The 14,837-nt window shown below is 42.6% G+C and overlaps 1 protein-coding gene across 1 annotated transcript; it reads right to left on the bottom strand.

Annotated features, from left to right (window-relative positions):
* Positions 1 to 3,847: 3,847 nt before the first annotated feature.
* Positions 3,848 to 12,659, bottom strand: LOC139383134 (cadherin-related family member 3-like). Its single transcript, XM_071127486.1, has 18 exons — positions 12,636 to 12,659; positions 12,236 to 12,392; positions 11,995 to 12,080; positions 11,718 to 11,815; positions 11,271 to 11,372; positions 10,896 to 11,032; positions 10,372 to 10,579; positions 10,011 to 10,176; positions 9,762 to 9,864; positions 9,494 to 9,592; positions 7,490 to 7,728; positions 7,117 to 7,285; positions 6,050 to 6,170; positions 5,749 to 5,884; positions 4,989 to 5,194; positions 4,490 to 4,529; positions 4,328 to 4,376; positions 3,848 to 4,215 (listed from the first exon to the last, which is right to left on the bottom strand). Exons 1-18 carry the CDS (start codon positions 12,657 to 12,659, stop codon positions 3,848 to 3,850), a joined length of 2,508 nt encoding a protein of 835 aa, XP_070983587.1.
* Positions 12,660 to 14,837: the final 2,178 nt, after the last annotated feature.

The following is a 14,837-nucleotide window of genomic DNA, read 5'->3' as shown; positions in this document are numbered from 1 at the left end:
GCTAGTAACCTGTCTGCATGTTCTAGTAATGTCCCTGACAAAGGGTAGCTAGTAGCCTGTCTGTATGTTCTAGTAATGTCCCTGACAGAGGGTAGCTAGTAACCTGTCTGTATGTTCTAGTAATGTCCCTGACAGAGGGTAGCTAGTAGCCTGTCTGTATGTTATATTAATATCCCTGACAGAGGGTAGCAAATAGCCTATCTGTGTGTTATATTAATATCCCTGACAGAGGGTAGCTAGTAGCCTCACCATAGTTTGTGCTGTCTTGCCAACTTGCACAATAAAGAGGAGCTGGAAAGACGGCACAAACAGATCTGGGACCAAGCTCATCAGGTTAATATGGGTTTAGACCAAAATCCTTTGGTAAATGCTCAGTCTCAACCTGCTGTAGGCCTGTTTGAACAATACTGTTAATGTCCTCTAAAGCATTTGTATACATTTGTTTTAGTTTTCCAGTAATGATTGTTCATTTGAATAGCCCTTTGAGGACTTCTATTCTATCGTCACCTGTCCTGTTTCCCCCCCCTGGTTAAGGTGCTACTGGTGTAATCGTACTATACCAGAGACTCACCTGATTGGGGGCCTTTGCCTTCTCAGCTGAGTTCATTGTGAGCATCACCATCATGGCCTTCATGTACCGTATGGGGACTGTACCGTATCGTATGGGGACTGTACCGTATCGTATGGGGACTGTACCGTATCGTATGGGGACCGTACCGTATGGGGACCGTACCGTATGGGGACTGTACCGTATCGTATGGGGACTGTACCGTATCGTATGGGGACTGTACCGTATCGTATGGGGACTGTACCGTATCGTATGGGGACTGTACCGTATCGTATGGGGACTGTACCGTATCGTATGGGGACTGTATCGTATGGGGACTGTATCGTATGGGGACTGTACCGTATCGTATGGGGACTGTAGCGTATCGTATGGGGACTGTAGCGTATCGTATGGGGACTGTAGCGTATCGTATGGGGACTGTATCGTATGGGGACTGTATCGTATGGGGACTGTACCGTATCGTATGGGGACTGTAGCGTATCGTATGGGGACTGTAGCGTATCGTATGGGGACTGTACCGTATCGTATGGGGACTGTATCGTATGGGGACTGTACCGTATCGTATGGGGACTGTACCGTATCGTATGGGGACTGTAGCGTATCGTATGGGGACTGTAGCGTATCGTATGGGGACTGTAGCGTATCGTATGGGGACTGTACCGTATCGTATGGGGACTGTATCGTATGGGGACTGTACCGTATCGTATGGGGACTGCTGGTCTATGTGAGTTACATGAACACACCACTCTGGGACGAAACAGTAAATAATAGCATCACGTTAATACATTGTGGTCATTTAGCAGACACTTATCCAGAGACTTATAGTCAGTGCATTTTACTAAGGTAGGTGAGTCAACCACACTAGATAGTACTAGTCATTGTGTGCATATCGTTGTCACACTGGTAATACATATTGGAATCAGGCTACTGCATGGTCAGCTGATGGTTAAGCTTTCTGAGTATTTATATTTAAGACACATAAACAGCAGACCAGGGCTGGCTCCAGGCCACTAGAGGGACCCTGACTCTTACATGTTGTCGTCCCCCAGCCTCTCCGTGTGTGTCTCCTTCTTTCCATTCTGGCAGAACATTGTGGTGATCGTGCTCTTTGCCATCCTGTGGTTGAAGAGTGTGTCGTCATGGGCCAGGGGTCTACAGAGTGTACCCTGGCACAGTGCCGAGGACAGGGCATGGTCTCAACATGTCTGTGGTGAGATAATGTATTTTCTCAGTCCATGTTTTTTTTTCTCTCTCTATTTCCCCACTGATCTAAAAAATAAACTGATCGAGTGAAAACCAGCCTAATGATGAGCTTCCACCATATTGTTTTCACATGTCAATCTTTTCCGGGTCAGTGCAGATGGAGGCAGAGCCAAGGAGAGGACAGATTTCTAAGAAATTGAGAAAAAGCCTAACAGTCCTCTCTCTCTCTCTCTCTCTCTCTCTCAGATCTGTGGTTCCCTGAACGTGGTTCTGTGGGTGGGCAACACCTGGGTCCCCGATAAAGAGACCCCATGGCACGACAGAGACAGACTGCCCTGCACCAGAGCCTAGGGATTGAGCACAGGCAGGTGCCAGACCTTATGAGCCCCCCTTCGCCATCCACTGATGCCCTCATCAGCAACAGTGCCCGCAGAGGAGAGGTGGTATGGTGCCCTTGCAGGGACAAACTTTTTTTTAAAAAATTTTACTTCCTCTGAGTTGCTCTTGTCACATTAACTTTTTGTTTTGTGTCTGTAAACAGTTATTATTCTATTACTGTATCTGTTTCCTTCAACCTTTAGCTTTTTAATCACAATGTTGCTTTCTGTCCGTCCACTGACATGTAATATTCTTTGGTCACTTGGAATCTTTGGTCACTTGGAATCTTTGGTCACTTGGACTCTTTGGTCACTTGGAATCTTTGGTCACTTGGAATCTTTGGTCACTTGGAATCTTTGGTCACTTGGAATATTCTTTCATGTACAATACTGAATGTATTAGATATTATGATTGTATTTGTATCTCTCTCAGGACAATCCCAGACAATGAATTGCCTTAATGAAGTCTGTAACGTCTTTGGTGTATTCTTGTGAATATTTAAGCTAATTGAGACTGGACCCCGATTCAATTCCTTTTTTAGGCTATAATAGAGCCACATCAAGCTGGTTACAGTAGTAAGGAGACAGGCTGTGTGTTGAATTCAGTCAAATCACTTCTCTCAAACACATATGTTATAAATGCTCAATTTCAACAGCCTATAAATTAAACCACGTGAACATGTTTTGCTTTGTCACAGGCTCTGTCCTCTAGCCTGGTTCCAGATTTGTTTGTGCTGTTTTATCAACTCAAATGGTCATTTACTGACAGCACAAACAAATGTGGGGCCAGGCTATCTCCCCTCTACCACACAGTACTCAGTCACAGGGTGGTGGTTAAACTGCTTCAAAATCGTGATGTATCATGGGTAAATTGTGACTAACCTAATCTAAAAATATATATATATTGAGTAGATATTTATGATACAAGGTGATTTATTTGTAGATCAGTCAGTCTTGACTCGACTTCAAATTTGGCTGCAATGTGGAAGGTGTTGTTTGCTTGTCTACTCCCTGCCATTAAATGATTAAATGATTAAATGATCACGGATGCTTCTCTTCCCAGGAGTGTCTGAAGAACAACTGTGTCATTCGTATGACTGCTGAGAACTTCCATGCGTGAAAAGGGCCTGACCAATGATGAAGGGTCTGACTGTAGTGCCCAACTGTTAGTTGATGTCCTGTGGAGGACCGGTCTTTTAACATTGAAAAAGTAGATTATAGCAACTTTCTTTGCAATTATGAAAATGTTATTTGATTATTTTCTGTGTGATTATACTTTTTTTTCTCTCTGAGCATTTCAAAACGTACCAAAAGACACAGTTATGGTAGAAAGAAGGGTGGCGGGATTAGTGTATCTTCAGTAGGACAGTTGGTTACACTTGACTTTGGTGAATGACGGCAACGATCTGTGTAACATAGCAACGCCAGAGCAGTTTTAATCTAGAGAAGCGTTGACAGGTTATTTATTTGTCTGTTATCTTGATTTACAAAGCTGTTACCAGGTCATTTTATGACCCGACCCGGCTTGTACTAATGTACAACGTATTTGAGTATCTCTGCACGTACGTTATCTTCACAAACGTTTACACAACTGTTGTAAAGGCTAAACATTTTTCCCAAATCAAAAATCCTATGCTTGACTATAATGATTTGAAAGATTTCGAAATACACAAGTAATGTATTATATGTCAGTGAGGAATCAGACTTCAGACATGTTGGGCCTTCCCCTAGTTGTCATGGGTACCATATCTAACTTTACGCCTCCTTCTGAAAGAGCAAACCGAGCAGACCTTGCAGACTGCCCTGACGTTTGTCTGCTCTGACTGGACCAGGGAGATCCTCTATCCTCTGTGGCCCTGCCTACTCCCTCACTCCTCATTTTTGATTGGCCAGTGCTAGCCCTCCCACTCCTAGCCTGTGATTGGGCAGAATGACCATGCTGACCATGAGGAATGACCATGCTGCTGCTCTCTGGCTGTATCATAGGGACAGACTCAGACACAGTGGTAACGTCCTTCCAGCGTCTGGCTCCAGACTTACTGTTGTACTCGTACACCCTCCCTGTGACTGAAAAATGTAAAAAAAAAATATATATATATATATAAAAAAAATTGCTAAAGGTCAGAATTAGGTTTTTATATCATCTCAGAACAGATAACAGGAAATGAGAGAAACTTACCAGGATCAACTTCCTCTCCATCAAATAACGTGTTGATCTTGATCACTTCCTGGAATAGAGAGAGCGTGTATATAGAGAGGACAGTCACCAACAATTGAATAGAGGTCCTAGAACATAGTGGCACTTTAACAGACTGTAGCCAGACTGTAGGTAGACTCTTACCATTAATATTTCCCTCTTTGGAGGTGTTGGTTCTGGGATCCTATGTGACAGAAAAAATAAAATATATCATTAGTAATACATGAAATATACATTTCTGTTATCAACAATGTAACGATTCCCCCCCGCGGCCACGTAACGATTCCCCCCCACGGCCATGTAACGATTACCCCCCACGGCCATGTAACGATTCCCCCCCACGGCCATGTAACGATTCCCCCCCACGGCCATGTAACGATTCCCCCCCACGGCCATGTAACGATTCCCCCCCACGGCCATGTAACGATTACCCCCCACGGCCATGTAACGATTCCCCCCCACGGCCATGTAACGATTCCCCCCACGGCAATGTAACGATTCCCCCCCACGGCCATGTAACGATTCCCCCCCACGGCCATGTAACGACAGCTTGGCTCAGCAGGCAAAACTGGTTGAAAGGACATCAACAACATTTCAACCAGCTTTGCCTACTGGGAGATGTAGTATTTCAGTTAATACTCACAGTACTTCCTGGTCTTCCCGGGGCCTGGGTTCGCAGCAGGAGCAGTCACTGTGCTTAAGAGCCCTGTAGAGCTTCCCACAGAGGTGATACAGCAGGTATGAGAGTAAACCAAGCAGTAGCATGGTCCCCAGAGCAATGACAAACCATATATACCAGTCGTCAATGCTGTACGTGTTCTCTGTGACGGTGATGTATGTTACACGAGGCTGCAAAGGAAAGGTTAACTGTGGTGGCGCTAGTCTGTGCTGTGAGAAAATTCACATCAACATTTGTTGTTCAGAGTAGATGTAGAAAAGAGGGAAATAGTTGTTATGGTAACACTACTAATGTCCTTATTCAAATCAAAATGTTATTTGTCACATGCGGCGAATACAATAGTGAAATGCTCACTTACAAGCCCCTTAAATCCAACAATGCAGTTTTAAGAAAATAGAGATAAGAAAATATTTACTACATAAACTATAGTAAAACTTTTAAAAGTGTTTATTACACAATAAAATAACAATAATGAGGCTATATACAGGATACCGTATAATGTGCTGGGGTTCAGGTTAGTCGTGTAATTTGTACAAAAAACCTAAATAGCACAATTGGTTAGGAGTCCGAATAGTGGTTGGAGTGTAGGAGGTCCCTGAGCACAGCTCGGGTCTCCGTGACCAAAGGCAGCAACCGTAACCACTGCTTTAAGAAAGAAATGCCCCTGGGGGAGTGGTGATCTGACTTTACGCTAGGTTCATTAAAGTATAGAGATAAGGCTTACTATAGTTGTAGTGGTGACGGTGGTGAGGTCAGGGTCCACTACTAGGATATTGATGATGACTGTGCCGGTCTGGGTCAGACCTCTCGGCACAGACCCTGCAGACCGCAGGTTCCCATCAGAAACCAGCACAGTCAGGCTGTATCCACCAACCATTCAACCATATAAAGTTACAAGGTAAGACTACATGTGACCATCACGGTCAGATAGTTTCTCAGTTCAGAGTGCATTGTACAGTATCTGTTTGTCAGACTGATAGTTGTTCAGACTGATAAGAGCACCAATAGTAGTTAGCATATCTGACCTGTAGTACCAGACCCGGTCCAGGCCACTCTCATAGTGAAAGGGTTCCTTCAGGAAGAGTCTGGTGACGTTGGTGCCAGAGGAAGGTGAGAACACAAAATGGTTGTTCAGGTTGCTGGCCCCTATAGGGAAACATTTTTGGGGAAATATCAAGCTTATGATATCTTATATATTTATAAAAGTTAAGTATGTCAGACCAGTCTTCTAGGATCATATCTAGAGGTTTCTCAGTTAGCTCAGAGCTGGTATTTATAAAGCTTAGAGTAGGAGTAGCTAATTACATCTACAGGGCATTGGGGCAGCAGGGTAGCCTAGTGGTTAGAGCGTTGGACTAGTAACTGGAAGGTTGCAAGTTCAAACCCCCGAGCTGACAAGGTACAAATCTGTCGTTCTGCCCCTGAACAGGCAGTTAACCCACTGTTCCTAGGCCGTCATTGAAAATAAGAATTTGTTCTGGTTCAATTAAATTCGGAAACTATTCAAACCCTTTGACTTTTTCCACATTTTGTTTACGTTACAGCCTTATTCTAAAATGGATTACATTGTAATCTTGTAGCGTCATACCCAAGAAGGCTCAAGGCTCTAATATCTGCCAAAGGTGCCTCAACAAAGTACTGAGTAAAGGGTCTGAATACTTATGTAAATGTAATATTTCATTTAAAAACATTTTTTTTACATTTGCAAAAATGTCTAAAAACCAGTTTTTGCTTTGTCATTATAAGGTATTGTGTAGATATTCATGAGGGGAAAAAAGGATTTAATCTATTTTAGAATAAGGCTGTAAGGTAACAAAAATGTGGAAAGTCAAGGGGTCTGAATACTTTCCCTAATGCACTGTACGTCATTTAGCAAACGCTCTTAGACAGTGCATACATTTTCATACTGGTCTCCCTGTGGGAATCGAACCCACAACGCCATGCTCTACCAACTGAGCCACAACAGACCAAGTCATCTCAAATTCAGTTTAGACTTTTGTGTCATATTAGATCATTTAGACGGAGGAACCTGATCCTAGATCAGCATCGTACTGAAATGCTTTCTGAATACGGGCCTGGAGGCCGGCAGTACCCGAGATGGAGTAGATGAAGGAGGCTGAAGGGGAGTCCCTGTCTGAGCAGGTCATGATGAAGCCCTGGATGTTGGAGCCTGTCCTCAGGTCCTTGGGGACTATTAGATGTGTCTGGTTGGGGCCACACAGTGGAGGCTCGTCATTGGCCTCTGTGATGTTGATAGTGACCTAAACAAAACGCACAAATCACCATTACATGCATATTTATTTTTAATTACCAGGTAAGAACCATTGAAGATAAATACTCCTGTTGCTAGGGCAACCTGGAAGGCGAAAAAAAAAGTGATTGGATAAAACAGGCACTGGACTGTGTTTACATCATTAGGAATAATGTCTTGTTATGTCAATATAAAGGTCACCAGGCCGTGGTACCGTAGTGGTGGCAATGAGCGGACTGATGGGGTCCCCATCCTCAGCTCTGATGACCAGGCTGTAGGTCTGGGTGGTCTCGTAGTCTGGCCGGGTCAGTAGGGCGAGACTCCCCAGCTTGGGGTCCAGGGAGAAGATGTTAGACAGGCCACTAGTTCCTCCACCAGAGATCAGGGAGTAACGGACACAGGTGGCAGGGAGGTCTCTGTCCGTAGCTTTCACTGATCCTATCACCGTCCCACCTGGTGGGAGAGGCCCAAACATATCAATGAGCTCGGTGTGGTGTAGTGTAGTTGTTATTGTTGTAGTGTAGTTGGAATAGGTGTGGTGTAGTGTAGTTGTTATTGTTGTAGTGTAGTTGGTATAGGTGTGGTGTAGTGTAGTTGTTATTGTTGTAGTGTAGTTGGTATAGGTGTAGTGTAGTTGGTATTGTTGTAGTGTAGTTGGTATAGGTGTGGTGTAGTGTAGTTGTTATTGTTGTAGTGTAGTTGGTATAGCTGTAGTGTAGTTGTTATTGTTGTAGTGTAGTTGGTATAGGTGTGGTGTAGTGTAGTTATTGTTGTAGTGTAGTCGGTATAGATGTGGTGTAGTGTAGTTGGTATTGTTGAAGTGTAGTTGGTATAGGTGTGGTGTAGTGTAGTTCTTATTGTTGTAGTGTAGTTGGTATAGGTGTGGTGTAGTTGTTATTGTTGTAGTGTAGTTGTTATTGTTGTAGTGTAGTTGGTGTAGTGTAGTTGGTATAGGTGTGGTGTAGTTGGTATTGTTGTAGTGTAGTTGGCATAGGTGTGGTGTAGTTGGTATTGTTGTAGTGTAGTTGGTATAGGTGAGGTGTAGTTGTTATTGTTGTAGTGTAGTTGGTATAGGTGTGGTGTAGTGTAGTTGTTATTGTTGTAGTGTAGTTGTTATTAGGTGTAGTTGTTATTGTTGTAGTGTAGTTGGTATAGGTGTGGTGTAGTGTAGTTGTTATTGTTGTAGTGTAGTTGGTATAGGTGTAGTGTAGTTGTTATTGTTGTAGTGTAGTTGTTATTGTTGTAGTGTAGTTGGTATAGGTGTGGTGTAGTGTAGTTGTTATTGTTGTAGTTGTTATTGTTGTAGTGTAGTTGGTATAGGTGTAGTGTAGTTGGTATAGGTGTAGTTGTTATTGTTGTAGTGTAGTTGGTATAGGTGTAGTGTAGTTGGTATAGGTGTAGTGTAGTTGTTATTGTTGTAGTGTAGTTGGTATTGTTGAAGTGTAGTTGGTATAGGTGTGGTGTAGTGTAGTTGTTATTGTTGTAGTGTAGTTGGTATAGGTGTAGTGTAGTTGTTATTGTTGTAGTGTAGTTGGTATTGTTGTAGTGTAGTTGGTATTGTTGAAGTGTAGTTGGTATAGGTGTGGTGTAGTGTAGTTGTTATTGTTGTAGTGTAGTTGGTATAGGTGTAGTGTAGTTGTTATTGTTGTAGTGTAGTTGGTATTGTTGTAGTGTAGTTGGTATAGGTGTAGTGTAGTTGTTATTGTTGTAGTGTAGTTGGTATAGGTGTGGTGTAGTGTAGTTGTTATTGTTGTAGTGTAGTTGTTATTGTTGTAGTGTAGTTGGTATAGGTGTAGTTGTTATTGTTGTAGTGTAGTTGGTATAGGTGTGGTGTACACCTGCAGCAAAGGTGGCAAGCAGTCATCAGTATCATTACTTTGGCTGTACCTGGTCCCAGATTGCATTGTGTCAAATCTGGGACCAGACAATGTTATAGTTGTTGCAGTTATAGTTGTAGTGTAGTTGCTGTAGTGTTGTTGTTATAGTTTTAGTGTAGTTGTTATAGTTGTAGTTGTTATAGTTGTAGTTGTTATTGTTTTAGTGTATTATTGTTTTAGTTTAGTTATTATATTTGTAGTTGTATAGTTGTGTAGCTGTTATTGTTGTAGTGTTGTTGCTGTAGTGTAGTTGTTATTGTTTTAGTGTAGTTATTATAGTTGTATTGTTGCTGTAGTGTAGTTATCGTTGTAGTGTAGTTATTATAGTTGTAGTAACTTACGTCCAAGAAGCTCAGAGATTCTGTAGAAATACAATGGAGGGCTAAACACAGGGGGAAACTCATTCACAGGTGTCACCGTCACATAGATGTATGCACTACCTGCAAAGCACCATGGGAATCAGAATTCAAAATGAGTCTGAGTGGGAGGGGGGGGAAAAAATCACACTACTCTACTTTGTGATATACAATTGTGTTCAGTCTAGTCAGTCAGTCACCTAATAATAAAAAAAAAACAAGCAAACCAGCAAATAAACAGTCAGTCACCTACCTTTTAGGTTGGACTCATCCTTATCCTCAGCCACAGCCAACAGGCTGTATTCATTACCATCAGGCAGGTTACTGGGATCCTCAAGGTCTAGGTTTCCTTTGAGCTGTACGGGGACAGAATTGTAAACAACCTCATGTAAAGTATACATTTGTGACTCTGTATGAATGGGATTCATTCAGTAATTTTATACTTTCATGTCACTGGTCAGGAAAAAACTCCTGTCCCTTTAAATATTAATATTCTGCTTACCACGATCTGATTGGATCCCGTGGGTTCCAGAGCAAAGCGGTTAGCGCAGCCCAGACAGGACAGGCCAGTGAACAGGAACTCTCTGAAGGCCGTCTCAACGTCATTATCTGTACACGTTACCGTGGTGATCAGGGCCCCAGGTTTTTCCGTCTCAGATACTGCCACCCTGGATCCAGTCAAAGGAAATTATGCAATGGATACATAGCAATAATGGCTGCTGCCTTCGTGCACATACTAGTGTCAGCATGGGTTCAAATCCAAGCCACATCTCTTCTGACACACACTCCTTTCCTACTTAACTGTGTCTATCTGTTGGATACAATACTGAAAAAAAGGATAAACAACAGTATAAAAATATGACCTGTGTGCGTCTGGGGAGCAGACGGGAGGGTTGTCGTTAATGTCCGTGACGGTGATGGTCAGAGTGATGGTGTTGGTCAGAGTGATGGTGTTGGAGGGAGGAGCAGAAGGGCTGGAGGTGGCTGTCACAAGGACCGTTATTACGGGGTCCTCCCTGAGAGGAGCTGAGTCACGGTCCATCCTGTTGGCTATAGTCACCAGGCCGGTGTCTGAGACATGGGACAGGCCAAAACACAGGGGTGCGCGCGCACACACACACACACACACGCACAGTGAGCATTTACAAAAAAATCTAAATAATGTTGATTGTTTAAGAAAAAAAATCAATCAGGCTGTGAAGCTGAACTCATACTGTATGTCCACAGTCCATGTTTTTCTAAGTGTAGTGGGGACTGTTTGTTAAAACTGAAAATTACAATCTTCACTAATTGATCGCAGAACAAATTCCTTTTCAGTTCTTGTCAATTATCGATATTTTGTTGAAGTACGGTAAGCATGTAGAGGATGACTGAGCAGTGAACTCACATCTGTGTATAGCCAGGTAGTTGTTGGTGCCGATGCTGTAGATGATGTACAAGGACTCATCGGGCACCACTGCTGTGATGTTAGTCACGATAAACCCTGGACTCAGCTCCTCAGAGACTGTGAAGTCTGTGATTGTACTGCATAGGACATGAAACACACACAGATATACAGCTAAACAACAACAACAAAAATGGGTACGGTCATACAGGAATCGAAGCAGCTAAATGAGAAAAGCACAATTTCAACCAGTGTGCTAATTACAACCGTTTATGACAGATATTTTTTTAAACTATAAACGAATTCGCTTTTATAAACAATGTGTATGAGTATTTTCTAATGTAAAGTGTTACTAAAGTAATCAACAGGAATACTGACTTTAGGAACTGAGGTTTATCATCGTTCCTGTTGACGATGTTGATGACCAGTGTTCTGGATACGCTGTTGTTTCCATCACTCACTGTCAGGTTGAAGGCATAGCTGCAGGACACAGAATGCACGACACAGAATGCACGACACAGAATGCACGACACAGAATGCAGGGCACAGAATGCACAACACAGAATGCAGGACACAGAATGCAGGACACAGAATGCAGGACACAGAATGCACGACACAGAATGCACGACACAGAATGCATGACACAGAATGCACGACACATAAGAATTAGAATGTAACGTTTACAAGACATCACTACACACTGACATAATGCTGTGGTATGCTGTTAACGACATCGGTGGAGAGACATTTTCAACGGCACAGTACCCAATCCTCTGGTATAGAATATTATAATGTGATGTCTGTGTGCAGGAGACACATCTCTACCTTCTGGGGTCAGTCAGGTAGTTGAACTGTTTAGTTGTAGTCAGGAATCCTGAGCCAACGTCAATACGAAACTCTGTGTTTGACGGGGCCAGTGTAAACTAAAATACACAACAACATGTATGTCAGATATTTCAACTAATAAACAGACAGTATATGTGTCAGGGTTGCACAGTAAATTAAACTTCAATATGGTGAATTTCAATTTACTTCCTAACTGAATTGACATTTACCCAACACCTGGTATGAGAGAGAGAGAGAGAGAGATAGGAAGTCATACAGTCACAGGCTGGTTCTCCGGATCAGAGACTGTTGGCCTGTAGATCTGTCCTGGTGGGGATTTCTCCAGAACATACAGGACATACTCTTGAGAGGATACAGGAACACACAGGAGGTTAAAATGGGCTGTGTAAGTTATAATAACCATATCTCACACACACACACACACACACACACACACACACACACACACACACACACACACACACACACACACACACACACACACACACACACAGTACCTTCATCTAGGAATACAGGGGGTTCGTTGACATCAGTTAGGATGACTGTGAGTCTCTGGAGAGCCAGGTCCTTCGTACTGTCCACAGTGAGGATTTGAAGGACAAAGCTGTTGGGTGACGTCTCAAAATCCAGGTTGGTAGTACCTGTTACTGTCACCTGTATCCAGAACAGAAAATGTATCATGAAGTCATCCACCTTCACTCTTACTTTGCAAGACATGGCGTTTCTTCTGGGAGGGGCTGTATCAGACCTGGGTTTAAATATAATTTGAAATCATTTTTAAATAAGTCTCAAAAGCACAAACCCCATCCAAATAGACAGGCTGAAAGAAATGCTCAAAGTATTTGATGATCTGGTACATATGAGGCCTTGCTAGGGTAGTATTGAGCAATGCCTCACCTGTGCTTTGTTAGTGTTGATCATAGACACAGTGAATTGGTTGGTGAGTGGGTCAGAGTTGAGTATCCTGGGGTATCCCGATGCCAAGCTGGCACCTGGGGACAGAGCCACCTGGAAGCTGTAGGTCACAGTGCCAGCCTTGCTGTTCTCTGCCAGTCTAGCTGTGCCTGGCAGGCCTATCAACGAAACCTCTGGAGCCGAGCCTGAAAGGATCCGCAGAGGAAATGAACACCAGTTAATGAGACCGAGGCAGTGGTCAGTAGGCACCAAACATAATAAAATGGCACTAAATAACATTTAAAACAAGGAAGTGATGTCTGATTCTGGAAGTGTCCAAAAAAATAAATAAATGCTTGTTTGTTTTTCATTTCAAAACGCTTTACTACGGTGTGCCTTAATGAACATGACCCAGGAAAAGTCATACAAAACCTATATTCAAAATGAGCAGCTCGAAAGTACAGTGTAAAGAAAACACTTTGACAGAGGACAGTCTGGATGTAGTGGTCTCACCTCGTATCAGCCACATGCCCAGGGTCAGGCTCAGTAGGAGTTTGAAATCCTTGTCCATTTCTCTCGTCAAGTATCCTCTCAAAAGCCTTATGCTACGCCAAAGTAAGTTTGAGTGTGTACTCTCTACTTGGGACTATCGCAGTTTGGTTACTGGAAGGCTAGACTTTCTACTCTACTGTAGGCGGTGTTGCTAGAGTCCTGTTGTGTTGGTAGATACAGGAGTTTATGGTCTTTACCTTTTGATATGGGAGTCACACCAACTGTAAGTACGAGCCATTTCCTCTACCTTATGTTAAACTCAGATGGAGGGCTGAATTCTCCAACATATTTAAACAGAGCTGATTGTGATCCGACTCTGAACTAGTCCCTGTGTATACAACAAAGACCATGTTAGAGGAGAGGAGTGTCCACTGTTCACAAAGAGGATGTCTTGAGATATCTGCAACATTTTTCTGCACATGTAAAATCTGATTCACTAAAATGGAATATTGATCAGAGAATCTCTGAAAAGTCCTTTATTAATTACTGTGTTCAGCTGTAAACAAACGTGATCGGATTCCTTAGATACTGTGAGTTAGTTTGGTATCTAGGGCTAGGCCACTAGAGTGGAATAACACCACTGGTCAATGACTAGAAGGAACAACCTTCCAATATAACCCCCCCCCCCCCCAACATAGGTTGACAAAACACCAGATGAGGTAGGTTTAAAATAAAGTTGACATTTAATTAGTTGAATAGTTTTACAGAGATCAGATCACATACTTGTGCTGTCAATATGGTGTGCATGCTGAAAGCAAAGCACAATTTTAGAAACTGTTCACACTTGTTAGTCCACTGGAACTTCGTGCCAAAACCCTAAAAGATGCCAACATCAAAACGAGTCCAGACTAACTGTGCTAAAATGTTACTTACCCTTGTCTACAACCATATTTGCATAAATCCCTATGCATTTCAGGTGCCATAGATTTGAATGAGGAATCCCAGTCACTACTACATTTACGTTGAACTAGTCTTCAGCCTTGAAAAGCTAGAAACGCCACTAAAATGTGCAGACTGGTCTGAAACGTGTGTTTGTCTACAGCTTTTTGAGACCATTTACACCTTTTGAACAAGTCTTAAAAATGTGCAGAAAAGTTGTATAGGCCACTGCTCTTGAACCATTAGAACTATAAAACACCCCAAAAAAAAAAAAAAGACTAAACTTAAGATTGTGGACGTTATTTACTCTCAACTATAACCACATTAGAAGTGTGCATAAAAGCTCCATAGACTCCAAAATGTGGATTCACCGCCGTTCTTGAGCCGTTTCAGCGACAAACACTGACTCAACTTAGCAGGCATGGACGCTGAAAGAAACTGAAGCCTGCGGTCAGTGGGCTAATATAGTAGGCTACAGGGAGTGTATTAAAAGCCATGCTTTTTTTTTTAAGCTCTCAAAATGCTTTAGTTCTGAATGTTCAGTGGTGTAGTGCATTTCAGTTTTAAAAGCCTGTATTCTACCAAAATGCAATGAATAGGGCAACGACAGTAGCAACAGGATGGAGCAAAACAGCGGATTAATTGACCCACTAAAGCAGTTAATTTTGTGCGTCTAAATCGCAGAGTCTTTAAAACGGGAACGCCTCAACAGTTTGTTCCGTCTTATTTGTAGACATGTCGCTTTATTCGATAAGTAGTATTTAGTTGATGTGT

The sequence above is a fragment of the Oncorhynchus clarkii genome, chromosome 2 (genome assembly GCF_045791955.1).
Source record: "Oncorhynchus clarkii lewisi isolate Uvic-CL-2024 chromosome 2, UVic_Ocla_1.0, whole genome shotgun sequence".
Classification (NCBI taxonomy): Eukaryota; Metazoa; Chordata; class Actinopteri; order Salmoniformes; family Salmonidae; genus Oncorhynchus; species Oncorhynchus clarkii.
This window is presented reverse-complemented; position numbering and strand designations above follow the sequence as displayed.